The sequence below is a fragment of the Giraffa tippelskirchi genome, chromosome X, assembly GCF_054371585.1.
Source record: "Giraffa tippelskirchi isolate mGirTip1 chromosome X, T2T-mGirTip1v1.2.pri, whole genome shotgun sequence".
NCBI classification, from domain to species: domain Eukaryota; kingdom Metazoa; phylum Chordata; class Mammalia; order Artiodactyla; family Giraffidae; genus Giraffa; species Giraffa tippelskirchi.
This window is the reverse complement of record NC_137289.1, coordinates 89942135-89969227: the sequence shown is the minus strand read 5'-3', so window position 1 is coordinate 89969227 and position 27093 is coordinate 89942135. Positions and strand designations below refer to the sequence as shown.

Below are 27093 nucleotides of genomic sequence, written 5' to 3'. Positions count from 1 at the left end.
AGAAAAAGCAGGAGGAATAAATAGCCACAAAGCCACAGGGTCCCACGGGCTGCTTTCCTGAGGACATTCTGCTCCCCCACCCTCCCACACTCACATGAATGGAAGGGAGGCTGCAAAGATGGGACAAGCCCTCATCTCAGTGGCCCCGACTGGCCCTGTCGGCCCACAGGGCTCTCCTCTGTGGGCAAAACCTGAGGTTCTCTGTAGCCTGCCATCTTCTTGCCCAGCTGGCTAAACACTCCACTGCCCCCCGCCCCAGGCCTGACTCCTCATCAGTTCAGTCTCTAGGCTATGTCCAGGCTGAAGAACACTGGTCGGATAGCTGTCAGGGCTGGGGCCAAAGGGATGTCTCTACACACCCTGGTTTCATCTACAGAGTGAAGCCAGTTGTTTTAATTCAGCTCTGACCTTGCCCCAATCATAGCCTGAATTTCAGTGATAAAGCCAGCCCTGAGATGGGAAGCAGTGGCTTAAAGGCCTGGGAAAGATGTGGGGGGATGAAAAAAGAAGCTGATTTTAGCAGATTTAAGAGAACTACTTTGCCCCAAAAGTGGCCAACTTCTTTATCTCCTTGCTAGTCCACTGGCATTGAAGAATGTATAGGTGTTATCTTAAAGCAGAGGGCTAGGATGAATGCTCAAAGGAAAATGTGCCAGGATGCTTTACCCAGGTGCTCAAGAAGTCACCCATCTGTAAGGGTAGGCATGCAAAGCAAGCGAGCAAACTGACAGGATACCTGCTCCCCTTGGTGGCCCAGGCCAAACCATCCAGGTCAGGGACCACGTTTTGATAAATACTTGTTCCCTGGAGCAAGTAGGGTATACAGTAAATGACCCCATGACACCCAAAATTCCCCTATTCTAGGATTTGGGGTGTTGTTGTTGTTCAGTCGCCAAGTCATGTCTGACTCTTTGCTACCCCCATGGACTGCAGCACACCAGGCTTCCTTGTCCCTCACCATCTCCCAGAGTTTGCCCAAGTTCATGTCCGTTGCATCGGTGATTTGGGATGGGGAAGCATCAGAAACATTGCCTTCTCTGGCTCCTTCTGCTCGCTTATTTTGAAGACACCAAAGTTCCGGTCTCCATACCCTGTGTCTTTTCTGGATTCAAGACTTCCTAGAATTTCATTTTCTTCACACTCACCTCTGCCTTTCCTATCCTCAGAAAATCCCTACCACCTTTTGGGAGTGGGACTTCTTGAAAAGAGTCTACTCTAGTCACTAAGCATCCCCACTCCAGTCCTAGCTCTGCCTGCCCCCGTAAAATGGGTAAGTGGAATCTGGTGACTGGCACCCCTGGGTCCCTAAATGAGAAGCATGTTTGTTTATAGCCAGATGAAATCCATCCCTCCTCCCACCCCTTCCCCCAGCCACGTCTGTGTATATGTCTCAGAAGTTCCTGCCATGGCCTCTATACCAAGCTGGCTTCTCCCAACCTTCCCAGCCCTGGATCCCTTAGAGGAGGGGCTGAGGCAGCTGCCACATTCAGCGTGGCAGAGCCGCTAGCTCAGTACAAATCAGAAACACATTGGAGGCAGGCAGGGCGGGAGCAGACAGGCCGGGGCTGGGGCCCATTAAGGCCGGAGCCCGGCCACGCTGTTTGCCGTCTCCACACAGGTTTCAGGTCTGCCTCCTGATTGTTTGTTTGTCTCGGTGATGAGAAAGACCAAGAAGGCAGTTGACAAGGACCATGGAGGGTGGGAGGGAGAGGCCCTGGCTCTCACCATTCTCCCCACCCTGGAACTCATGGAGTGCAGGAGAAGCAAGCTGCCTCATTTCCCTACCCCCACCCCCAAATTCCAAACAGATGTGCAGTCAGATTCTTCCTCTCCTTGGTTGGGGGAAACAAAAGAAATTAAAAATGGGACCCTAGAGACACTGCTTTCGGGAGTACCCTAGTATAAAATAGGGATGAAAGGGAGATACAGGAAGGATTTCCAGAGGTGCAGGTAAGATGGGAGAGGTGGAAACAGCTCAACCGTCTCCTAAAGACAGGTTTGTGAAGATTCCTATCCGGGGTTGGGCAGTTGTTTGGGGGGAGGGGGTGTGCCTGGAAGGATGATTGCTCTGGGAGGTCCCACTGAGTTTCAGATGGAAAGGATTCAAAGATGTCTGCAGACATGAATAGAATCTCTATATCTTGATTCGCTGAGTCCTGACTTAATCAGGGCTGGCGTTTGCCATCATGGAGTCTGGCCCTCTCAGAGATAGAGGCTCTGTGGCTCAGAGTGGGGAAGACATTGTTCAGTGGCGCAGCAGACCAGACTCTGGAATGTCTAGATTGGAGGCCTCCTGACTCCCTGTCCAGTTCTCCCTTCGTTTCACACTGCTCCCCTTTCTTGGTGTTCTCTGATTTTCTAGGCAGACACTCCAGCCTTCTCAGTCTGTCTGGCCCCAGCTCCAAACGAGGGTCTGGGCTGACTCTCGTAGGCTTCTGTGAAGTCTGAAAGTTCTCTCTGGATTTGCTTGGTAGCCATGATCCTCCACAAGGAAAGTTTTTACTAGTGCCTGCCCTCTACCCACTGCCCAGGCCAGCCTCAAACATCCAGAGCTGGCTGTGGGCAGTGTGATCAAATGGTGAGCACCCAGCTCAGGCGACAGGGCCAGTGACTTTGTCTCTGGCAACATAGCTTCCAGCCTGCCACTGACTAGGCCTTCCCCTGAGCAGGAGAGTCTCAGCTCTGTTACTGTCTCTGTCTAGCTCCCCCTCCTCTAAGATCTGCCTGCCTCCTGGCCTGGTCTACCCTAGCCCTCAACTCCATCCATGCCCACCTGAGGCCAGGCTGTTATTGGATGCCCTCTCTGTTCCTGGCAGGGCTTGGCCATAAATCCCCCCAACAACACATATGTGCCCACTCACGTGCACGCACACTTGATGTGTGCACATACATACCCTGTTTCCATGAGTTTCTGGTGATGGCTGCTCCACTATTTGGGCCTATGGAGCTGGTTTAGCCTCATCTACCATTAAAACTAGCAGCCCAGCCATCACCCACAATCCACTGTCCACTCAAAGCCCTGGCCCCAAGGGCCTTTTGAAAACTCCTGACTGTGTCAGTGTCCAAGCCAGTGTTGTCAAAGATCAATACTAAGTAACAGGTTTGGGGAGATAATGGCTAAGGAGATTAGATTCTTTTTCCGTGCTCTTGTACTCACACCTCCTCCCTCCCTCTCTCTCTCTCTCTCTCTCCCTTCCTCCCTCCCTCTCCATCTCTCTTTTTTCTTGCAGTAAATTCCAACCAGATGGGCAAGGCTTCTTTCCCACTTCTGAAGTTGAGGGGGAATATCAGCCATGGGGGAACAAGAAATCACTCCCTTCCTCAGACTGGATCATCCCAGCCTCACTGGGTCTCCTATTCCAGTGCCTCACGCCTCGTCGGATTAGACCAGATATTAAAAAGTATTTCCTAAATCCGTTTTGTTCCGAGTCTACTATTGACACTTGTGCTTCCCTCTCAGCAGGGCCTCAAACGGGATGGGGGGGCACGGATGAGAGGGGAAGGGAGGGGAGCAGGACCCACTTTCAAGAATTCAGCTATCTGCAGGGCCAGACCCAGGCTGCAACCCCATTATCAGGGGAAAGAAGAGCTCAACTCCTGGGCATGACTGAGAATATCAATGGAGTGTTGTGTCTGCCTGGACATGCTCTCTAAGCCCAGAGACGAGCACAGACAGAAACGGCATCTTTTGGAGCAGTCAAGTGCTGCTTCTTGCTTTGCAACAAGAGCTGGGTCTTGTTATTTGAGCTACAGACAGATGGATTTATATGTCTCTGTGTGATTTTTCCTTTAGAGAGCCAAGGCCCAGAATCCCTATGCATGGCAGAGATGGGACAAAGCTTCTCACATCTAGCAATGGTCCCAGAAAGAACAGTGGGGACCTGAGTTGGGCTGAGCCACCTTGTTTTCTGGGCTGCTGCCTCTTATGCACACAGCTGTGGCCATAGAGCCACCACCCTGGTCCCTAGGGTTGACCCCAGCCTCAGCTGAGACTTCAGCTGAAACTTCCTCAGCTGTACTCCTGGTTTGGGGGTCAGCATCATCCACAGCCAGTCTCACACCAGTGTGTGCCTGTCTTGTACCCCATATCTAACAACTAGCCCCTTAACCCATCAGACTGGGCCCATCCTAGGACTGCAGAAGGACATCATAAGAATACAATCCTCGCTTGCTTCCCTAATGTGTGTGTGCTCAGTTGCTCAGTTGTGTCCAACTCTTTGCGACACCCATGGACTGTGGCCCACCAGGCTCCTCTGTCCATGGAATTTTCCAGGCAAGAATATTGGAGTGAGTTGTCACTTCCTACTCCAGGGGATCTTCCTGACCCAGGAATACTGAACCCACATCTCTTGTGTCTCCAGCATTAGCACGTGGATTCTTTACCACAGCACCACCTGGGAAAGCCCTACTTCCCTGATGAGTAATGATCATAATGTATAGCTACTAAGTGCCAGGCACTGTTCCAAGGGCTTTACATGTATCCTGTGACATAGGAACTCTTAGCATTACTCTCATTTTACAGAAGAGAAACCTGATGCACAGAGAGGTTAAGTTACTTGTCCAAGGTAACAGAACTCATAATTGGCAGAACTGGGGTTCAGCCCAGTGTAGAGATCAGATCCGTAAGAATATAATCACTGCCCTCCAGGACTGCTACCCTCACCCCATCCCAGTCTTCCCAGGATTGCAGTCAGACCTCCCAACCTCATGCCCTGTGACTCTGCCTCCATGAGCTACCTATCAAAGTCTGCTTCCCAGATACCACCCACCTGCCTGACTCTAGCCTAGATTCTGACTCGGGCTTGCAAGCCTTCCTGCCTGCTGGTGTGGACCCTGGCTCCTTGCATCAGTTGGGACATTCCTCCATTACCTATCCTGCCCTATCCAAGCATTTCTTCAGAACTGACAGGATGGTTACTGCTGCTGGAGATTTAGCACATTGCTGTCCAATAGAAATATAATGCAAGCCATGTATGAAATGTTCTAGTAGCTAGGTTTAAAAAGTAAAACAAGAAAGTTAAATGAATTTTAATAATGTCCTATTTCACTCACTATATATAAAATATTATCATTTCAACAAGTAATCAATGTAAGAATTATTAATGAGATCTTTTACTTTCTCTTTTCACAGTCAGTCTTCCAAATCCAGTGTGTATTTTACATTTCCAGCACATCCAACCTGGGCGCTACCAAACTGAACAGCATATATCCTCAGACCGTGGGTCTGAGGAACCCGTGGGATGGAGGTAACTGAAGTAACCCAGAGTGGGGGGAGATAGTGCACTGTGAGGGGCGGGGGCAGAAAGGATGCTGACTTGGGGGTTCAGAGACCCCGGTTCTTCTCTTGGTGCTGATGCAAAGTCACTGGTAAGCTTGAGTAACCCCCTCACCTTCTCTGGAGACTTCAGTGAGAAGGTTTGCCTAAAGACCCTTCGAGTTGGAACATTCTACTCCCACACCCTGCCTGTCCCCCCCACACCCATAGTATCTAGTTATCAGTAAAAATAAAGGCCGATAAGTGATGAGTCCCCTTTCTCAAGAATATACAACTGTGGCCTCGTCTGCCTTTTCTAGAAATATCCCTGGTTGCCTGGAGCTTGGCCCTTTATTCTTCATAAACAGTGGACTTGGCCTTGGACTATCACTGACAAACTCCTAAATCTGTGCAAATAGATTGGTCTAGATTGGTCACCTTTCCAATCACAAGAGCAGTTTGAGCAGAGGCAAGCTCAGTGATGTAGTGAGCGATCAGGCTTTGCCTTTCTAGAAAACCTGGCCAGCTCAGATTTTTTTGGAACCAACCAAAAGGGCTTTGATAGAAGCTTGACTGTATGGATCTTACACCATGGGAGAAAACTGGGCATATCAAACATACTTTTACCAACTACACACACTCTTGGGAATTCTGTAATCCACAGCCCCCATCTCCCTGCCTTCCCACCCCATTCAGAGTCACTGGCTGAAACTGAAACCGTAGAGCCTCCAGAGAAGTTTTTTAGGCATGGTTCTGATCCTGAGAGTTGAGCAGACCAGGACGTTTCCAAGTGGTTTGGACTAGTAACAATCTAACTGGAACAATGTTGGCCCATTAAAAAAGATTCTTCTAAAGAAAATATAACCTGTATAAAATTAGTATTGGAGTAAAGTGACCTTCTGATCAGTTTAGTTCAGTTCATTTAAGTCGCTCAGTCATGTCCGACTCTTTGTGACCCCATGGACTACAGCACGCTAGGCTTCCATGTCCACCAACTCCCAGAGCTTGCTCAAACTCATGTCCATTGAACCGGTGATGCCATTCAACCATCTCATCCTCTGTCATACCCTTCTCTTCCTGCCTTCAATCTTTCCCAGTATAAGGATCTTTTCCAGTGAGTCACTTCTTCACATGAGGTGGCCAAAGTATTGGAGTTTCAGCTTCAGCATCAGTCCTTCCAATGAATATTCAGGACTGATTTCCTTCAGGATTGCCTGGTTTGATCTCCTTGCAGTCTAAGGGACTCTCAAGAGTCTTCTCCAACACCACAGTTCAAAAGCATCAATTCTTCAGTGCTCAGCTTTCTTTATAGTCCAGCTCTCACATCCATACATGACTACTGGAAAAACCATAGCTTTGACTAGATGGACCTTTGTCGGCAAAGTAATGTCTCTGCTTTTTAATATGTTGTCTAGGGTGGTCATAACTTTTCTTCCAAGAAGCAAGTGTCTTTTGATTTTATGACTGCAGTCACCATCCGCAGTGATTTTGGAGCCCAAGAAAATAAAGTCTGTCACTGTTTCCCTTGTTTCCCCATCTATTTGCCATGAAGTGATGGGACCAGATGCCATGATCTTAGTTTTCTGAACGTTGAGTTTTAAGCCAACTTTTTCACTCTTCTCTTTCACTTTAACCAAGAGGCTCTTTAGTTCTTCTTTGCTTTCTGCCATAAGAGTGGTGTCATCTGCGTATCTGAGGTTATTGATATTTCTCCTGGCAATATTCATTCCAGCTTGTGTTTCACCCAGCCCGGCATTTCTCAAGATGTACTCTGCATATAAGTTAAACAAGCAGGGTAACAATATACAGCCTTGATGTACTTCTTGCCTGATTTGGAACCAGCCTATTGTTCCATGACCAGTTCTAACTGCTGCTTCTTGACCTGCATATAGATTTATCAGAAGGCAGGTAAGGTGGTCTGGTATTCCCATCTCTTGAAGAATTTTCCACAGTTTGTTGTGATCCACACAGTCAAAGGCTTTGGCAGAGTCAATAAAGCAGAAGCATTTGTTTTTCTGGAACTCTCTTGGTTTCTCAATGATCCAACGAATGTTGGCAATTTGATCTCTGGTTCCTCTGCCTTTTCTAAATCCAGCTTGAACATCCGCATGTTCATGGTTCACATACTGCTAAAGCCTGGCTTGGAAAATTTTGAGCATTACTTTGCTAGCATATGAGATGAGTGCAATTGTGCAGTAGTTTGAACGTTCTTTGGCATTGCCTTTCTTTGGGATTGGAATGAAAACTGACCTTTTCGAGTCCTGTGGCCACTGCTGAGTTTTCCAAATTTGCTTGCATATTGGGCACAGCACTTTCACAGCTTCATCTTTTAGGATTTGAAGTAGCTCAACTGGAATTCCATCACCTCCTCTAGGTTTGTTTGTAGCGATGCTTCCTAAGACCCACTTGACTTTGCATTCTAGGATGTCTGGCTCTAGGTGAGTGATCACACCATCATGGTTATCTGGGTCATGAAGATCTTTTTTGTATAGTTCTTCTGTGTATTCTTGCCACCTCTTCTTAATATCTTCTGCTTCTGTTGGGTCCATACCATTTCTGTCCTTTATTGTGCCCATCTTTGCATGAAATGTTCCCTTGGTATCTCTAATTTTCTTGAAGAGATCTCTAGTCTTTCTCATTCTATTGTTTTCCTCTATTTCTTTGCATTGATCACTGAGGAAGGCTTTCTTATGTCTCCTTGCTATTATTTGGAACTCTGCATTCAGATGCTTATATCTTTTCCTTTCCTTTTCTCCTTTGCTGTTAGCTTCTCTTCTTTTCTCTTACCTTGATTCATGGACCTAACATTCCAGGTCCCTTTGCAATACTGTTCTTTACAGCATTGGACTTTACTTCCATCACCAGTCACATCCACAACTGGGCATTGTTTTTGCTTTGGCTCCGACTCTTCATTCTTTCTGGAGTTATTTCTCCACTCTTCTCCAGTGGCATATTGGGCATCTACCGACCTCGGAAGTTCATCCTTCAGTGTCATATCTTTTTGTCTTTTCATACTGTTCATGGGGTTCTCAAGGCAAGAATACTGAAGTGGTTTGTCATTCCGTTCTCTAGTGGACCACGTTTTGTCAGAACTCTCCACCATGATGTGTCCATCTTGGGTGGCCCTACATGGCATGGTTCATAGTTTCATTGAGTTAGACAAGGCAGTGGTTCATGTGATCAGACCTTCTTATCACCAAGGTCAAATGTCTGTAGAATAAAATAGGTATTTTACTTCCAGTTCATGAAATGATTTCTCAGTGATGATTCAAGATTTTGTTTATAGGGGTGAAATAGGCCAGGATAAGATTTTAGAGGAGTAACATTTTGCAAGTGGGTACCAGAGTACAAAAAAGGGTGTTTAGTTTCTGCATTACCCCTGAGAGCATTGTTTCAAGACTTGGTCTCAGCTCTTTGCCACAGGAGGTATAGGCAAGTTTCTTCCCCCATCTGCAAGGTGGGACTTAGTGGAGCCTTCCCTGTGCTACTGTGACCCAGAATGGCTGTGAGGGAGGCCCTGATGCCATAACTAACAGCTGCAAACAGAGTCTATAAACTTCCAAGTGTTGGACTCACCTAGAAAACAGGAGTGTAAATGTGCAAATTCCTGGTGGCCTCTGGCTATCTTCAGCACATTCAGTGTCCATGTGGAAGCTCAGAAAATGCTTTGTCTACCATGGTCCTGGAGTAGACCAGACACTAGGAAACAACTGGAGCCTAGGAGGAATGACAGGCATTCTGAGTCAGAGGTGAGGCAAGAAGAAGCAAAGGATTTAAAGATCTTAAATAGGGTCTTGAACAGAATTATTAATAATAATTTTAAAACACAAAATGTATACGGCATTCTTCCTTTTGGGAAAGCACTTGGCAAATCTCAGTCTTAATAACAACTCTGGAAAGTGAGAACCATGGTTATCTCCATTTTATTGCTGAGGCCCAGAGAGGGTAAGTCATTTAGCCAAAGTCACACAGCTAGTAAATGGCAGAGCCAGGATTTGAATCCTAGGCTATCTGATAATAAAACTATTCTCTGTTCACACCATGTTGCTCCTGATTTCAGAAGAATTGTAGATGAGTACATCATAATGCTACCAGGCTCCTATAGTGATGTCCAGGTACTATTCTATGTACTTTACTCATATTAACTCACTAATACTCACTACGACCTTATGAGGTAAGTACCCTTCTTATTCTCCTCACTGTATAGAAGAGAACACTGAGGCACAAAGTCACTTATCTAAAACCACCCTCACAGAACCAGGATCTGAACCTAGCATCTGGCTCCAGAGCATTTAACCACTTCTCCATGCTGTGTTTTAAGCCAGGCTGTGTTACCACCTAGGAATCCTTGAGTTAGCGGCAGCAGGGAACCCACCCAGGACCTCCCCTGCAGATTGAATCCAGGAACCATCACCCAGGAGCATCTAGCCTCCATACCCACCTTTTATGAAAGCCCAGCTGAGCAGAAGCAAGCTCATTCTGACAGAGAGGGAAGGTGGTGTGGTGGAAAGAATGTGGCCTCTGGCATGAGACAAACCTGGGTTGAAATCTTGGCTTTAGAAATTACTTTGTGACCTTGGGCAAATCACCGAACTTCTTGGGATGTCAGTGTCCCACCGCTAAGGGCTGTTGTGAGAAGCAAATGAAATGGCTATATAGAAACGTGAATTATATACTCCAAAGTGCTCTTGAAGGTTAGTTGGAATTGTTAGTTGTTCTATAGGGCTAAGTTCCTCTGCCCAAGCTGAGCCAAAGCGGCGACCAGGAGAAGTGGGCTTTAGAAATGCTAATGGCCCGCGTTACTGGCAGGCGGGGACAATGGAGGAGGGCGCCTTGAATGGGGCGGCCCAGCCTGGGAGCGGGGCTCCCCACGTGGGAGCAGAGTGAGGGAAGGGGTGGGGGATGGCTGTTCCCAGCCGAGGAGATCGGAGACTGGGCTAATTGGAAGGGGCTGGAGCTGCCAGGGGAGAAAAAGGGAGGGGATTACCTGCAGGTCAGCGGCCCACGGGGGCGGGGCTCTCAGGAGGGGAGAGGGGATGGGGGTACAGGAGCCTGGGGCCTGGGGCCGGGGGTGCAGACCCACTGAGCTGGACCCCCAGAGATACGGGGTGAGGGAGCAGGGGGTTGGGGTGGAGACAGAGCCGGGAGATTCTGAATTGTGCAACTCCAGGCCCAAACCTGGGCTGGAGGTAGGGAAGATGGGATAGCTAGTTTCTAAAGCCAGCTTGGATCCTCATCTCCTTAGGTGACTTGGGGATGAGCCTCCCTAGTGCCAGGACTCCATGAGGGAAGTCTGTGTGTGTGTGTGATGGGCTGGCTGAGGGGAGGCAGGAGCTGAGTCTGTAACCTTCTCGTTTTTCCCCTCCTCCTCCCCTCCATGTCTTCCCTCTCTTCCTCTCCCTGAGTCCTCTCCCTTTGCCCTCCCCTCCCCCTGCACCATGAAGGCTGTTTTTGTTCCTCCTCCTGGCCTAGCCCCCCGAGGTGTGCAAACAGGAAGGACTTCTCCCCGGGCAGTGAGTAAGGAGGGAAAAATGAGGTGTTGAAAAGATGACAAGTCGCCCTGTCAGAGCTCACCTTGGCAGGGAACAGGCGGCAGGGGCTGGCGGGTGGTGGGAGGGGGGTCCACCCTGGAAGCCAGCCGACATGTGCCCAGAGCCAGGCAAGCTGATCCTCAACAAGCAGTCACTGTGTATGCGTTTGTTTGGCTTAGAAAAGCACCCCCCACACACACGCCATTCCCACCATCAAAGATTCCTTCCTTTCCTTCCCAGTAGGAAGAGTAAAGGCCGCTGGGCCAGAGGTTTAGAGTATGATTGAAGGGGGTGGGGCAACGGGAGGGGGCTGGGCAAAGGCCCAAATCCCTCTTCTAAGTTTGGAGCCTTGCATCCAACAGCCTCCTGGACATCCCCTGGCATGTCTCAAAGGCACCTCAAACTTGACATCCTAAACTGAATTCATCAATGCCATTCTCCCCACCCCTGCATTCTGTCCCTCCCATAGGGTTCTTATCTTAGTAAATGACCTCACCATCTAGTCACCCAAAAGCCTAAATCTTGGGAGTCATCCAAGACTTCCTCATACCCCCCCAATTGGATCAGTTTCCTAATCTGGTCAGTTTTCCCTCTTATCTCTTGAATCTGTCCCTACTCTCACTCCCCATGGCCACCACTCTCTCATTCATTCATTCATTCACTCATTGAGCAACGATTTCATAAGCGTCTACCATGTGCCATGCACTGTGCTCTAGTCATTGACTATTCAGCTGTGAACAACTCTGACTGGCTCGTGCTCCCATGGAGTTTTGTGCCTGACATGTCTAAGTTCACTGCAGTGGGATGGGGCTCCCTGGATGAACCAGTTTCCAAAACTCTTCCCACTGAGCAGAACAGTTAAAAGCAGTGCCTGGGTTTGATTTCTGGCTCTACCACTCATAGATGTGAGGCCTCAGGCAAATCACTTAATCTGTCTGTGCTTTGGTTTTCTCACATGGAAAATGGGAGTAACGATAGCACCTACCTCGTAGGGCTACTATGAGGATTGATACCCATTTTTTATGTATTTTAATATTTATATATATTTTAAAGTGCAAGCACAGTGTTCTATTAGCATGGTTAATTTTATTATTTAAAGTATGGAGTGAAGCAGGGCCTGATGATAAACCAAATTATTGGAGCCCAGAGGGAGGCCTGCCTGGGAGGCAGGAGGTGCTTGCAAAGGCCCTGCAAGGAAGTCCACATAGGAAATCCAGCACAGTCCTGATTAGCTGGCAGAGGCCTGACGTAATAAATCCAGGTGAAGAATCCAGAAATCCAAAGGGTAGGAGGCAAAGGGTGGTAGATTTGTTACTATCAGTAAGGTTTGGGTACCAGCCCCAGCTCTGCCATTTCCTAGTTGTGTGGCCTTGAGCAGGTCATTTTCCTGATCGAGCCTTAGTTTCCTAAGGGTAGCAGTTAACAGGTTTTGAAAGCTTAATATGCATCAGGCACTGTTTTCAGCACTTTTAACTGCCCCTCAAAGGGAGCTACTATTATGGAACTTTCATTTCACTGATGAGAAAACTGAGGCATGGACAGGTTAAGGCACTTGCCCAAGATCACAGAGTAAGTGAAATGCACACCTGGGACCTGAAATCAGGTATCTCTGAGACTGGTGATCGGTGTACCTCCTTTGCAGAGCTGTTGTGAAAAGTGTGCAATATATTGAATACTTCTGGAAGTATTTGGTAGCAGGTTGGCAGGCTGCCCAGGGAGGACTGTCTCTAAGCTGTGGGCTCCAGCTGCTGGGCTGAGGCAGGAGGAAGCCTGAGCTTTGAAATCTAATAGGACCAAAGCAATACCTGAGTCTAGGGGATGGGCTAGAATCCTTTGCAGAATCATGGCTCAAGATTAAACCTGGACTAGAAGCCAAGGGGACTCAAACCACTGAAACTGTTGAGGGCAGAGACGGTCTTGGTCTCTCTGCACTCCCCAGTGTTTCACAAAAGGAAGTGCTTAGTAAATATAGGAAAGAAATGCCACTTCTAGAGGGTCTTCTATATATGGCCACCACACTAGTCCCTCATGTCCTCTTCACAGTGGTCCCATGAGGTTATTGTCCCATTTTACTGGTGAAAAAAGCTGAGGCCCAGAGTGGTGAAGTGACTCACTCAAGGACCAGACCTAACAAGTAGATTTAAATGCAGAGAAGAGAAAAAATAAAAACAGAAAAGACAAAGCCCCAGCCCCCCACCCATGGCCGTGAAGGAAGGTACTTTTTAACACTCTAATGATACACTTTGGTGACCACGGGCCTTATCCCTCTACCTGCCTGCAGCCAATGAAAGAAGCTTCACTTCTGCAGAACCCACACAGGATCAGGATTGGGGGTCCATCAGATATGCAGGTATATGGTCTAGGCTTTCACTAAGAGCCCAAACAAAGAAGCTCCCACCCTCGCCAGCCTGAACCTGTCACTCTGGGACCCCTTCACTTAAGGACAAAGAGACCAGTGGGAACTTCCGACTCCCACAGACCCAGAAGAGCTTCACTCTTAGCTGGGAGGACTCAGGGCAAGCCTCAGGCTTTTCTTTCCCGGTGCCCAGCCTGTGAGGGAGGAGTCAGTGCAGCAACCATGCCTAATCAAGCAGGGCCCCAGGACACAGAAGCTCCTTCATCCAGGCCTGAGGAGGGGTCAGGCCAGGGCTCAGGGAGGGGCCAGGGCAGACACAGAGCCCATCCAGCTGGGACCAGCCCACATTCCTCAGCGGGCCTGGATGGGGTGGGCATGCTCAACAGGAAGCCAAGCCCTTCACTAGAGGGGCTCAGCCGCCATCTGTGCATACAGACAGTGGTTAGCAAAGGGCCTCGGCCAGCAGAGTCAATTGCACAGAAAAAAAATAGCAAACATTTTGCTTCCTCCTCCTCCCCCATCTCACCGCACTCTGCTTCCAAAGGGAATGTTGGACTCCTGCTAAGTATTTTTCTCCAGACCAGGGCCAGGCATCCGGAGTCAGCCTTGCTCAGTTGCTGAAGAGAGAATGATGTATGTGGGGGCATTCTTTCTACCCAGGGAGTAGTGGCTTTTCTTCTGAGCCCCAGGCTCCTGCAGCTCCAGCAAAAAAAAAAAAAAAAGCCAGGAGAAATGATAACAACCGATAACAACCATCCCCTTATGCTTATATAGTGTAGTGTATTCTGTCCATCTGTTATTTCCTTTGCTCATTCCAGCCACCCTTTGAGATAGGGATTCTTTTGTCCCATTTTATAAATAAGCAAACCAAGGCTGAGAAAGGGTGTGTGCCTTGCTCACCACTCACAGTGAATTAGCATGAAAATTGTTTCTGACGAAGGCCTGACTCCAAATGCCCTGGTTTCTCGCTAGCCTGAACTGCCCGAAGCCTGCCTGGCCTCCATCAGGAAGAGCCAGCTTTGAGAGGCTTGAGTCAGAATTCTAGGAACATTCCAGTTTCGTTTTTCCCTTTTTGCTCTGATCACCTGCTTGCTGAAGAGAATTTGAGAAATGCCCTCAAAAGGGAAAGAAAATTAAAATTACCTGTAATCCTACCACTGTTAGCTAACATGATGGCTGAGGTAGATTTCCTGATAGGGCCTCTGTTACGCACATATACAATCTGGACATCTCTTTTACATACCTGAGATGTTAGTGGACATGCTTTAGGTGCTGGGCCACCCTCCAGCCCCACACTGTGTCCTCAGCTGAACTTGCGGTTCTTCTCTCGATAAGGCTTGCTTACACTGAAGTTTCTGGTTCCTGAGGGGGCTATGACACCTTGCTATGTCATGCCCGTGACTTTGTTCATTCAGTTGCCTTCACCAGAGGTCTCTGCCCTCCTGCCTCCCTCCCTCTTTTCTCTCTATTGTTCATTTATACAAGGGTTTAAAAATATCAAATTAACAAAAACTCCAAAGGGACAAAGGGCATACAGTAAAGGATGGGGCTCCTCGCCCCTGACCTCAGTGCCGGTTTCTTGTGTATCTTTCCAGAGACAGTCTATGTACAGGAAAGCACTGACATGCATGTATCCTCTGTGAAACATGCCTGGTAACTGTGCCCACTTCTATGACTCACTTGTAACTTCTTGGTTTTGGGATACTCGCACTGCAATAGCTGTAGGTCTGCCTCATGCTGTCTAGCAAAGCACCCGATAGCTGTGCCATAATTTATTTAACCAGGCCCCTAGTGATGGACATTGACATGCTTTCTGGTTTCTTGCTACTACAAACAATGCAACAATAAATATCCTTGTACAAACAAACCTTGTGTGTTTGCTCATGGAGGAGAAATTCTACTAGTGGAGCTGCTGGATCAGAAAGCATGAGGATTTTAAATGTTAATATATTTCACTAAAGTGAAAGTGTTCAGTCGTGTCCTACTCTTTGTGGCCCCATGGACTGTAACCCCTCCAGCTCCTCTGTCCATGGGATTCTCCAGGCAAGAACACTGGAGTGGGTTGCTATTCCCTTTTCCAGGGGATCTTCCCAATTCAGGGATCAAACTCAGGTCTCCTGCATTGCAGGCAGATTCTTTACCATCTGAGCCACCAGGAAAGCCCATATTTCACTAAAGAGGCTTTCAAACTAACCTATTGACACTCCCACCGATAGACGACACTGAAAAGGGCCCATCCTACCCTCCTTCCCTCCTTTCTTCATCTTCCTAATGCCTGTTCATGCTTTGAGTGGTTTCATCCAGGATTCCTACAAGGACCAGCGCCCCCTGCCTAGCACAGCCAGCACAGCTCTTTGCCTCCATGGGATAACTCTTGCCGGTCACCCCAGGTTTGCCTCCACACAGTGCTTTGCACAGTAGACTGTAAGCCTCTCTTTACATATCTGTTTCCCAGCCTAGACTATGAGCTTTCTCAGGGAAGGGCTAAGCTTTAGCCCTGGGCTTGCTTCCTCTAGATCCCTGGACATTTGTCTTCATGTGTTTGGTGCTCAGTCCCTACCTTCTGTCATTCAGACTGGCTCCCAGGCACTGCTTGGGCCATATTCCTCCAACTCTCTGTAAGCGGTTCCTGTCTCCTAGTCCTTAGCTGCTGTGGAAGAACTCCTCTACAGTCTGGGTCTTGTTTCTCCTCTTCCTCCCATCGAAAAGCCTAGTGTCCTCCTGTCTGGGCGCCCCCAGATTTGTCTTGCCTGATTCCTCACTGAGCTGTTGGGAGGCTGACAGCCTGGATTGCCTGTGGCCAGCATCCCTGAATGGGGTCAAACTGGAACCAGGCTGGACTTTTATGCTGAGGACAAGACCCCTACCCGCTCCTCACCACATTGAGACCGGGCCAGGCACAGAAAAGACATCCTTGCCGTGCACACGTACTCCTGCTCTCCCTTCTGAACCTTGGTCTCCTGACAATTCACCTCCGGGGGTTGACAGGAGGGTCCAGGGACATCACTGAGTATAAAGAGGTCTGGGGAAATCTTATCCAAATGGCAGAGATTATAAAGCCTCACTAACATTCTCCATCTCTCTTTGGGATAGCAAGGTCCAGAGGGCAGAAATAGTATAAGAGGCATGCAGGGGTCAGCAGAAACCTGCAGCAAAGTCTCATTCTGCAGATGTCAATGCCACGGCAGGCTGAAAGTATTGCTCAAGGGTCCCAGAACCTGACTTTCTCCATACCAGGACAAACAGAAAGTGGGACAAAGGGTGTAAGGAGGAGTGGCCAATGGGGATGAAGGGGAAAAGGAGGGGACGGGGCCTGAAGAGGCTGTGGGTGGGGTGGGGTTGAAGCCAGGTCACATGCACCAGTCGGTTGGGGTCAGCTCCCTGAGACACCTCCCCGCGTCTCTGAACATAGCCCCTGCTCTGAGCCTACCTTGGTGGAGGGACTCATTCATTCTGTCAGCAAAGGTTTCTGGTACTGAGTGCTGGAACTATGGAAATGAGTCAGACACAGAGAGCTCCTGACCACGAGGACTCACAGGGATAGAATGCAGAGAGGAAAGGAGCTAGGGCCATCAAAAAATAATCTTTTCAGGAACTGGCAGGTGAACAGGGCTTATTAGAGAGTAGATGGAATGGATAGGGCTGGGAAGGACATTTCAGGTCAGAGATCCAGACACAAATGAATTAATAGAAGGATCTAGCTGGAACAGAGGGTGAGAGAAGGTTGTGCCTTAGAGCAAGGAAAAGCCTTATGATGGCTCAGCAGTAGCATCAGTTGTGGGGACCACCTCAGGAAGCTGAGGTGCTCTCTTGCAAGATGAAGTGGTTTCTGCTCCAAATCAGTGACCAAAATGGGAGGCTATTTATTTCACATCCAGGAAACCAAGATGTCCAGTGTGATGGGTAGCACCTTCGATGAATACACCAAATAACTTACCCTCAAATATAACTGCTTTGTGTGTAGTGGTCCCCAAGGCCTACTGTTCTAGAACCACAGCAGGAAGTGCCAATAAGGGGTTCACTGACCTGTAAACAAGGGCTTCCCAGGTCAGTGGTAAAGAATCTACCTGCCAAGCAGGAGATGAGCATTCAATCTCTGGGTTGGGAAGATCTCCTGGAGAAGGAAATGGCAACCCACTCCAGTATTCTTGCCTGGAGAACCCCAAGGACAGAGGAGCCTGGAGGGCTACAGTCCATGGGGTCACAAAGATTCAGACATGATTAGTGACTCAAGAACAGCAGCAGCAGCACTGTAAATTGAAATCACCTGACCCTTAGTCATTTGGGGTGTCTTGTATGACTAGGAAAACAGGCCCAAAGTGGGCTATGGTGTTGATAAGTGTGCCATTTGGGGTTCTTAGTTACAAACAACAGAAATCAACTTTAGTTAATTTAAGCAGAATGGTTTTATTGGAAAGCTATGGGGAAGCTTGGGGAATTGTCAGAGAGGATAGAGGGTTAGAAACTGGCAGGAACAAGGGAAATGGGCAGCCAAGGGCAGGACCAATCCTGCACCCTGGGCCACCACCACCCTCAGCACCACAGCAGCACAGGAACAAATGCTTCAAGACCTGGGCTCCTCTGCTTTCGTCCCTCCAAACAGGCATAAGGGTCTTTTGTGCTGAGACTGAGGTGTCAGCTCACACTGTGTGGGCCCTGGGCCTGGGTCTCAGGCCTTGTTGGTGTCTCCAGTTAGGAGAGTCTCACCTCTGGCATGACCCTCCACAGTGATAGGCTCCTCAGACAGGCCCTGGGGAGAGGTCCCTTTCCATGGATGTACCAAGGCTGACTAAGGGAAATTGGGGCTGCTGCTCCACAAGGAGCAGGGAGGAAGGCAACCAGGACCTAAGGGGGTTCTTAACACATCTCCTTGTGTGGTGCCAGTCAGGACACCGCAAAGGCTAATGTTAGGCCAACTACCACACGGAGAAGGCAATGGCACCCCACTCCAGTACTCTTGCCTGGAGAATCCCAGGGATGGGGGAGCCTGGTGGGCTTCTGTCTATGGGGTCGCACAGAGTCGGACACGACTGAGACGACTTAGCAGCAGCAGCAGCAACTACCACAACCCCACCCAATGGGGGCCCCCAAGGTTGCAGACTTCTGAGACACCATGACAGCTGATGTGCTGGCTGAAGGCCAAGGGGGAACACAGAATGACTGGGAGACGAAGTTATAAATAGCAGCTTGACCAGTTGCAGAAAAAAAAGAACTGTGGCTTCCACCACAGGTTTCCGTGCTTGCAGTGAGAGAAAAATCCTTTATTTTTTATCAATTGGAAACTTTTTTGATTTGACTTATTTTGTTAACAGTCATGGAAAAACACTGACACAGAAAAAAATATCAAGCAGATTAACTTAAAAAAAAGCCCCATTCCTTACTACTTTCTTCCAAGCTCCTTTTCCTCCCCAGAGACAACCACTGCCATCAGGTTTGTAGCCTTCCAGACACTTTTATGCATTTTCATATATAGTTTGGTTTTGTAAGGTTTTATTTTATCAATACATCAAGATTGTACATATTGCTCCACAATATGCTTTTTTTACTTAACATTATGTCTTGGAGATCTTTCTATATCAGTGCATACCATTTTTAACTGCTGCATAGTATTAACTCCATACAACTAAAATATCTAACTTGCTCTCAGGGACATGCATCACTTTACATTTTGAAACCAGGCTACTCCCCAAACTGCCCTGAAAAGGCTGCTATTGTTACGTTCACACCCACAGCACGAGTGCTGCCATTTCTTCTCTTTGTAGCCCAAACTAGATATTATCATGAAGAAAAACTATCACTTTCTGATGGACACAATCAGTTTCATTGTCGCGTTAATTTACACAGCACTGATTGCCAGTGAGGTTGATCATTAGCAATAGCCAAGCTGTTGATGCTGAAAACAGCTCTCAAATTGTTGGGAGAAGTTTCAATTAGTACAATCACTTAGGAGAGCAATTTGGCAATACCTAGTTAGAATGAAGATGCTCTAACCCTAAGATGCCCAAATTTTACCTCCATGTACTTACCCCTAAAGAAATTCACACATGTGTACAGAGGAACATCTTTTAATTATGTTCACTGCTGCAAAACACTGGGAAGAAACTAAATGTCCACCAGTGAGAGAATAGATAAATAACTTGTGGTAAGTGTACAATGGAATATTTAGTATACAGCAGTTAAAAGGCATGTATCAAAATGACTAAATCTCAGAAACAATGTTGAGTGAAAAAAATAAAGCTGCAAAATGATACATTTTAGCAATTATGTCCATTTAAAAAACTCTATATTGGTTACCGAGATACATACACACATATAGATACATATGTACACAAATACACATGCACGCACACACTTCAAAAAAGGTAGACAAGAAGTAAACACACCATTTCCTGGACAGTGCTTACCTCTGTGGAAGAAGGTAAAAATAACAGGTGAAGTTCTTCACCTGCACCTGAAAATGTATATTCATTGGAGAGTGAGAGAGATCTGAAGCCAATATGGCCAAAGGTTCAAACCTGTTCACTTTGTGTGGGTGGGTACCTCTGTTTTTCATAGTACTTGTCTCGCATATATTTCTCTGTTCCTTTTGTGTCACTATGTTAATGTATACAATCAGCATACAGTATTAGTTTTTACCCATTCCCTCTGAGACTTGCTTTACTTTCTGAGACTTGCTATTTTCTAAAAGAGGATTTTAACTCCTTCACCTCTACAGTCTGTTTGGATGTGTTCCTACCATCATTATTTTTACTATGCTTTTTAACTGTTTCTTTCCTTCTCATAGACTGACATAATATTCTTTACTCAAACTTTGCCCCTTTAGTAGTTCAACAGCCATACACTTTACTCCTACTTTTAGAAATAATTACCCTTACTTTTGTTGTTGTTGGAGTCAGTATTTCCAGTGAAACTATTTTTTTTTTCCTAGTGGGAACACCAAAAAACCCTATTTGGGAGGCAAATGCAATAGATCAATTATAAAGTCACTTAGTATCACGGTTTTAGACGAAACCAAACAATTCCACTATACCATGTAAAACCAAAAGGAGAACTTTAATAAGCTTTTACGGCACTGCAATTACAGGAACATTAACCCATAACATGCAACAGAAATGATGATGCCTCTTGGACAAATTTAACAGATAAACTTGACGTTACAATCAACAGCAACATATTCTACTGAAAAAAAATGCAACATTTCACTGCTCAGGTTAGAAAATGCATCTTCTTGCTGCAATCTCAAGTAGCACTTAGAAAATTTGGTTTTCCCTTTCTAACCTCTAAAACACAGTATGATTTTTTTAATGCAATCATACACAATCATTTTCACACTGGAAATAATCACAAGGAATCAACAGGTGGAGATTAATTGACTGATTGATTTCGTTGCAATGGTTAATTTGGAGAGGGCTCCTGCAGTATTGTGGGTTTCAGATGGGGAAAATCATCAGACCAGGAGTAAAAAGCCTTGGTCTTAAAGTGGGGGAGGGAACATGCAGCGGCACACAGGGCAGGTGCCTGACTTCTGAAGCCAGATGGACACGCAAGGCTTGTGGAAATAGTGGTGGCATGGCAGCTCCGTCGCCACCTCCCCCTTCGCATATTCACTGCAACAGATGGGGCAACACATCTCCTGCCCCACCGCGCTGTGATCTTCCGTGATCAGGATCTCAGGAAGAGTATCGATGCTCTCTTTGCTGGCTGGTGGATTGGCCACCTCCACATCCACCGCCAGAGACTCCAAATGTGCCAGGGCAGTTTCCATTGCCTGGGCCAGGCGTTCTTCAAGTGCCATGTATGTGAGGAACTGAGGATCCACGTAGGAAATGGCTTCAGCCACTCCCAACCCATCCGCGAACCCATCGAAGAGGCTCCAATCCACTTCAAGGTCTTCACTGACACTGGAGTCATCTTCAAGGTTGTTGTTGCCATCCAGCATGAAGACGCCAGGCTGCAGAAACTCCTGACCAGAATCATTATCCCCCTCACTGCTGCTCTCATTTTCATTGTACTGGAGCCAAGAAACTTCTCCTTCTTCGGGGGACGCCCTTTCCTCTTCCTGGAGAGATGGCCCTCGAACTTCTTCAAGCTCATTGCCGCCACTGCTGCCAGCAGTGGCACCAGCACTGGCATTCACTCTGGCTTGCTCGGCTTCAAGCTCTTCTTTTCCCGGCAGAGTCTCCCAGCTCTCGCCGCTGGATGACAGATTTTGCTCCCGACCACGATACTTGCGACGCAGAGCCGCAGTCCACTCTTTGTCACTGTCAGAGTCTTCTTCAAAGTATCTGTAGTAGTCATCACTGTATGTCCAGAAATCGGGGTCGGCCATGGTTCGTCGCCGTCTAGGCACCTTTTCGGGCTTCACTTGGTCACTCCTGGCTTCCCTCTTGTCTTCGGGGTACTTCGGCTCAGGGTAGCCACTTGAACCCTCACCTCTGCTCCTTCTTGCCAGGCCATCCAAGTGGCCTTCATCAGCGCTGGCAGTCTCCCTCCACCTGGAAGTGCTATGTGGCATATCATCATCATCATCGGTATCAAAAAAGATTTTTGGTTTCACGCAGTTGGGACTTGCCAGATTTCTGATTTTGGGCCTCACCACCGGTTCCTCTGCGCTCTTTGGAGTGTTTTCCCCACCACAAATACTCACAGGAGCCCTGCTGGGACACGCAGGTAAATTCGGCTCCTGTCTCTCCCTCTCCAGGTTGTTGCTGTTTGTGACCACCTTGCCTTCAGCAGAAGATGGCTGAGAGGCCATGCTATTTGGCTGCAGGAACTCAGCTCTGCTAGCAGAGGACCGTGCTGCAGGGGCTGGGTCTAACTTGTCAAGCTCCTCTCTCACGTCATGGTTAAAACTAGAGAACTGTGGGGCCACCCCAGCCAGAGACCTTGCCCCCTTCTCCGGGTCATACAGCTTATCATCTTTAAACTTGCCAGTTTTCCCTCTCACTGGCACTCGCTCAACAGGCCCAGCCCCCTCCTCCTCGCTATCATCCGCCCCGAAACAGTCAACATGTCCATAAGCCATTCCTCTTCTGCTCCCTGAAGCCCTGTACTCTCTGGGCGGGTACCTGGAGTAGTCCTCATTATCAGCATTCAGGCTGGTTCCTGAGCTCTCGCTGTCATCCCAACTACGACGAGTGGTGGAAAACGGTGATCGGCTCCTCTTGGTGGTTTGACTGGGGGCTGATCTGTGCATTGGGACTTCGGATGACGTCTTTCTCTGGCTGGAAATCCTTTCTTGCTGGCTCGTGGATGGCCTGAAACTGACATAAGCATACCTTCTTCCATACCTCCTGCCTGTATTGGACTGATACTCGCCTGCTGGCTTGGGCCAGATAGGCTTGCTAGATTCCTGACCCATTTGCTCTATTTAGGAGGGCTTCCAATATGGCTGGGGATTGAGTGGGAAGGCTCCTGCTCCCTGCACACGCTTTGGAGATGGAAAGGTCAAATCAGTTCAGAATAAAGGAGCAGGGAGATTTATTTTCACTTCAACAGGTAAAAAAAAAAGAATAAGGGGCCTTTAAAATTAGTTTCACTTTCTTGTAAGGCCTGGAATAGTATTCAAGTGACTGTCAGGTGTAGACCTGGAACACATTTGTAATGTTGGCAAAATGATTACAAAACTGGGTTTGTAGGAAAGCCAGACTTATGGGAGAATCTGATGGAAGATGGAGGGTGACTGGATGTTCAGAAGGTGGGTGAAACACTGGAATTGTGCCAACATGGGAAGAGGTAAGATGGCTGTGGTTTTTTTTATGGGGTGCCTGCATTTTTCTGAGCCCTGTAGACATACAGGAGAAATGCAAATTGGAATAGAGTGGAAAATATAGATCACCATCACTATGTATGTGAGAGTGCCTAGTGTCTGTCAGGAGGAGAGGGACAGGTGGAAGGGGGACCAGCAATCATGAAGAGGAAAGACTCCTGTGTTTGTAGAGGGAAAGGGCAGGTGACAGCAGCATGGGAAAAGGCATGACTGTTAGACAGAATGAGACCCATTGTGGATATGGGTTATGAAAATGACAGGCATGGTGTGGCTTCAGAGGAGAGGGGCATGTGAACGTATGATAGAAAGAGAACGCACATGTGGTTCTGATGTGTGATGGCTGGAGCTCTAGGGAGGGATGCCTATGTTTATGTGTCTGTGGCAGGCCAGGAGGAATATAGTGTCATTGGACGGAGTGTCCTTCAGTTTGTGTGCGTGTTCATCAAAATGGGAGGCAACAATGGAGAAGTGTCAGTGTGAAAAAAATGCATCAATGGGGAGACAGCACTGGAGAGGGACATGCATGTGGCAGGTGGGTGGGCACCAGCAATCAAAGAACATCTGTATTCATGGATGGGGTGACAGGAAGGGGGGATGTTCCAAGATAGGGATTTATGTGAGTGTGAGTGTGTGCATGGCAGGGACCAGCGAAGGAGGCTATCTAGACATATGTAGCAGACAGGGAGCACCTGAGAGGGGTATGTGAAAGAGCGTGTGGGTGAGTATGCATGTAAGTGGTGTACGAAAAAGGAGCCAGCAATCCAAGGATATCCTTATGTGTGTCAGTGGCAGGCAAGGGGTAAGGCCTCACAGAGGGTGTGTGTGTGTGTGTGTGTGTGTGTGTGTTGTGTTGTGTTGTATGCTCACCAGAGCATGCAGAGGCACAGGGAGAAGGGGGAGGTATGTTTGTGGAAGGTGGTGAGAGGCAGGAAAGGGACTGGAGGATGGGAGGCTGTGTGTCTGTCAGTTGTTCTGTGTCTCTCTCAGGGGACGGCACCGGGGAGTGTGACAATGTCTGAGAGGGTGTCCGTACATGTGTGTCCAAGCATGTGGGAGGAGGGGACACTCAGAAACCTTGAGTATGGGGGGCAGCGGTAAGGCAGCTGCACTGGAAGATTTTGGGCATGCGTGTGTGCGTGTGTGTGTGTGCGCGTGCACGCACGCGTGCATGTGCACCCGGGTGCACACACCCGTGTATGTACGGTCATGTGTGTGTGTGTGTCCCTGTGCGTGCACGCAAGACACTAGGTTGGGAGGGGGTCCGCAATGTCATAATGAGAGAGGGAAACGTTTATCAGCTTAAATGGTAGCTCCAAACCAATGTGGCAGGGAAGGGGGAAAAAAGAAAGGGAGTGTGGGGATACAGTTTTCCCTGGGAATGATTTGTTTTTCTGATAGCATTTCTTTTCCTGGAACAATATTTTTGCCTAAAAATCTTCATCCTTTACCATTCATTAAAACAACTGCAAAATGGGGAAAGAAAGGCCACGGATCGCCCCACAGAGGAGCCAAGAAGGGAGGCAGGAGGAGAGGGGAGGACAGGCATAGAGGGCCGCGACCACCACTCCTCTCTTGAACAGCGACTCAAGGCACCCGAGCTGGGGCCGGGCCATACGTAAGGAGCCAGGGATGGAGGATGAATCCTAAATCGGGCCAGTGGAGGACACAGGCCTCCCTCTTTGGTCAGGTCCCGCGTCCGCCCCACCCCTTCCCGAGGGGAGAGCCCAAAAATCTGTTCGCTAGAGCCCCCCACCCCCACATCCTTGCCCTGGTGCCTGGCCACTCACCCTCACGCCCGGCCACTGGCCCCACCGTCACGTCTGAAGAGAGCGAGGAAATAAAGTCTTTCACTCACCCAGTCGCGACCCCGCACGCTCCCGGGAAAAACAGATCTCTAGGACCTCCAACCGCCACGACCGCCAGAGCCGCTGCTCCTGGGGCTCGAGCTCCTCCCCCTCCAGACAGCAGTGAGGCAGGCGCGACTGCGGCGGCGGAAGTGATTGTGGCGTCGCGGAGGCCCGCCCCCTTGATGTGGCGGGGGCGGCAGCTGCTCTCAACAAATCAGGGTGGGCCCGAAAGCATTATTTCATTTGAAATGATGAAATCGTCAAGGATACAGAAAAGGACAGCGAAAAATGTAACCAACAGCCAGCTGTAACAAATGTTAAACATTTAGTCACATACCCTTCTGTTCTGGGGTTTGTGTGGTTGCTGTCCTTGCAGTCTGATATAAAGTGAAATCTGCAAAATCCTTCTGATTCATTCCGATGTGAAAGTAATCATATTAATATACCCTATCCTATGTTCTATGTTATGGTTTGTAGTGGAAGTATCACTGTATTTAGGGTTGTGGTCAGCAGAAAAAATTTTAACCTGGTGGTTGAAGCAAACTGGATTGTTTATCATACAATTTGTTGCTGTTAATCGAGCTTCTCTATCCAGAAGAAATGATCAGTCATTGCAGCACAACATAGCTTCACATTCTTGTAATTGCATTGCCCTTTAAAAATATTATAGCTATGCCTTTTGGACTTACACAATTTTACCAAACTCCAAAGTCTTTTTTTATTATATTGCACTTTACATATATCTCTAATACTTGCATCAAATGTAAGACTTACCTTTGTTCATGACAATAGCAAAGCTTTGTTCTTTACTGGGAATAAAATGCATAATAGAAGAACAAGGAGTTTTGGGGGTAATAACAGAATAGAAATAGGATGTATAACTTTCAAACCATTGAAGAAATAGCATGTAGAACAAAGAGAAAAATTCATTCTTAAAAAACGCAGAAATGGGATGAGAGTCAACAAGAAAGTACGTTAAAACGGGAGGGGGGGCAGAAATAAATCCAGATATATCAGTATGTACTATGGGTTAGCGTCTCCCATAAAAAATGTAAAAGCAAACTCTCAATTTAAGCATTTAGTTTTTAGAAATCCAATTATATGCTGTTTATATGTTTCACCTAAGGCAGAAATAAGAATGGAAAATATATTTTCCAGTGAAATACCAGCAGAAAGATAGGAAAGAAAAAGGTAGAGAAGGAAAAATGGAGGGAGGGGAAAGAAGAAATTTTAGAAAGGAAAAAAGAGAAGGAAAGAAGGAAGGAAAAAGACACGTAGCAATGTTAATATCAGAAAAATTAAGAACTCAAAGTAAAAAGCATTAAAGAAAACAAATCATGTTGTTTCATTCACCTAGAAGATATAGCCACTAAAATTTATACACCAAATAATGTAATTTTAAAATACATGTGGTAAATATTGTTAGAAATATATAAATCAGAAAGTCTGCAATTATAGTGGAAGACTTAACCACACTTGTTTTGATATAGATAGAGCAAATAGACTGCAAAATAAACAGGAATATAGAGAGATTCCACAACCCAATTAATAAGCCTCATCTAATGTATATGTATTTTTGTACTCAAGAAATAATGTATTTTTGTTAAAATATTTAAAATAGTTCAAACATAAAGTACGGAGAATAAAATGTACATTTGCCCACATGTACTTGTTACACAGACCAAGCACATTTTATTTTATTTGGATCCTCAGATTCTTCTGTTTTTTAAACAAAATGTTACAGTTGAATCTCTCACTTTATCCTATTCATCTTACCTCTTTTTCCCAAAAAAGAACCATTTGGAAGTCTCTTTCTTGTGCATGCTTTTTCTTTTTCTCTACGTATGTATTTATTTCTTACCAATATACATTATTGTTTCATATATTTTACATTATGTGAATTGCATAATAAATACATCCTTTGGAAACAAATTTTCATTTAATATTTTTTGGAATTTAGCAATTTGATTCATTTAGATCTAGGTCATACATTTTAACTAATGAATACAATCTTATCAATTTTCCAATATGATATTTCTATAATATATCATTGTATGGACTTCTGTTACATGGATTATCTAATTTCTTTATCTTTTTGCCTGCTGATGGACTTGGATTGTTCCTGTTTTGTGCAATTATAAGTGAAGATTTAATGAACATCTTGGCTATGTCTCCTTGTGCCTACATTGAAGAGTTTCTTTGAGGCAGTGCTTCGCAACTGGGTAATGGCGGTTCTGATATACTGATTCCCTTAGCCCTCCAGAAAGATGGGCCTGGCTTTACCCAGCTGCTGCCCTGGGGCTGTTCCCTCTGGCTAAGAGTAGGCTGTCTCTTCA

The 27093-nt window shown here is 47.1% G+C and overlaps 1 protein-coding gene across 3 annotated transcripts; it reads right to left on the bottom strand.

Moving 5' to 3' along the window:
- Window positions 1–18381: 18381 nt before the first annotated feature.
- Window positions 18382–24879, bottom strand: PJA1 (praja ring finger ubiquitin ligase 1). 3 transcript variants are annotated; one of them, XM_081566896.1, is made up of 2 exons: window positions 24698–24879; window positions 18382–22404 (listed from the first exon to the last, which is right to left on the bottom strand). In XM_081566896.1, exon 2 carries the CDS (start codon window positions 22335–22337, stop codon window positions 20616–20618), a length of 1722 nt encoding a protein of 573 aa, XP_081423022.1. In that variant the 5' UTR covers window positions 22338–22404; window positions 24698–24879; the 3' UTR covers window positions 18382–20615. The 3 variants fall into 3 exon arrangements, with proteins under 3 accessions (XP_081423022.1, XP_081423021.1, XP_081423023.1); XM_081566895.1 differs by having other exon boundaries at window positions 24766–24879; XM_081566897.1 differs by lacking the exon at window positions 24698–24879 and having other exon boundaries at window positions 18382–21645; window positions 22210–22502.
- Window positions 24880–27093: the final 2214 nt, after the last annotated feature.

Coding starts and splice junctions, on each gene's coding strand:
- PJA1 (XM_081566896.1), bottom strand. CDS start 22,337: ATGCACAGATCAGCCCCCAGTCAAACCACCAAGAGGAGCCGATCACCG.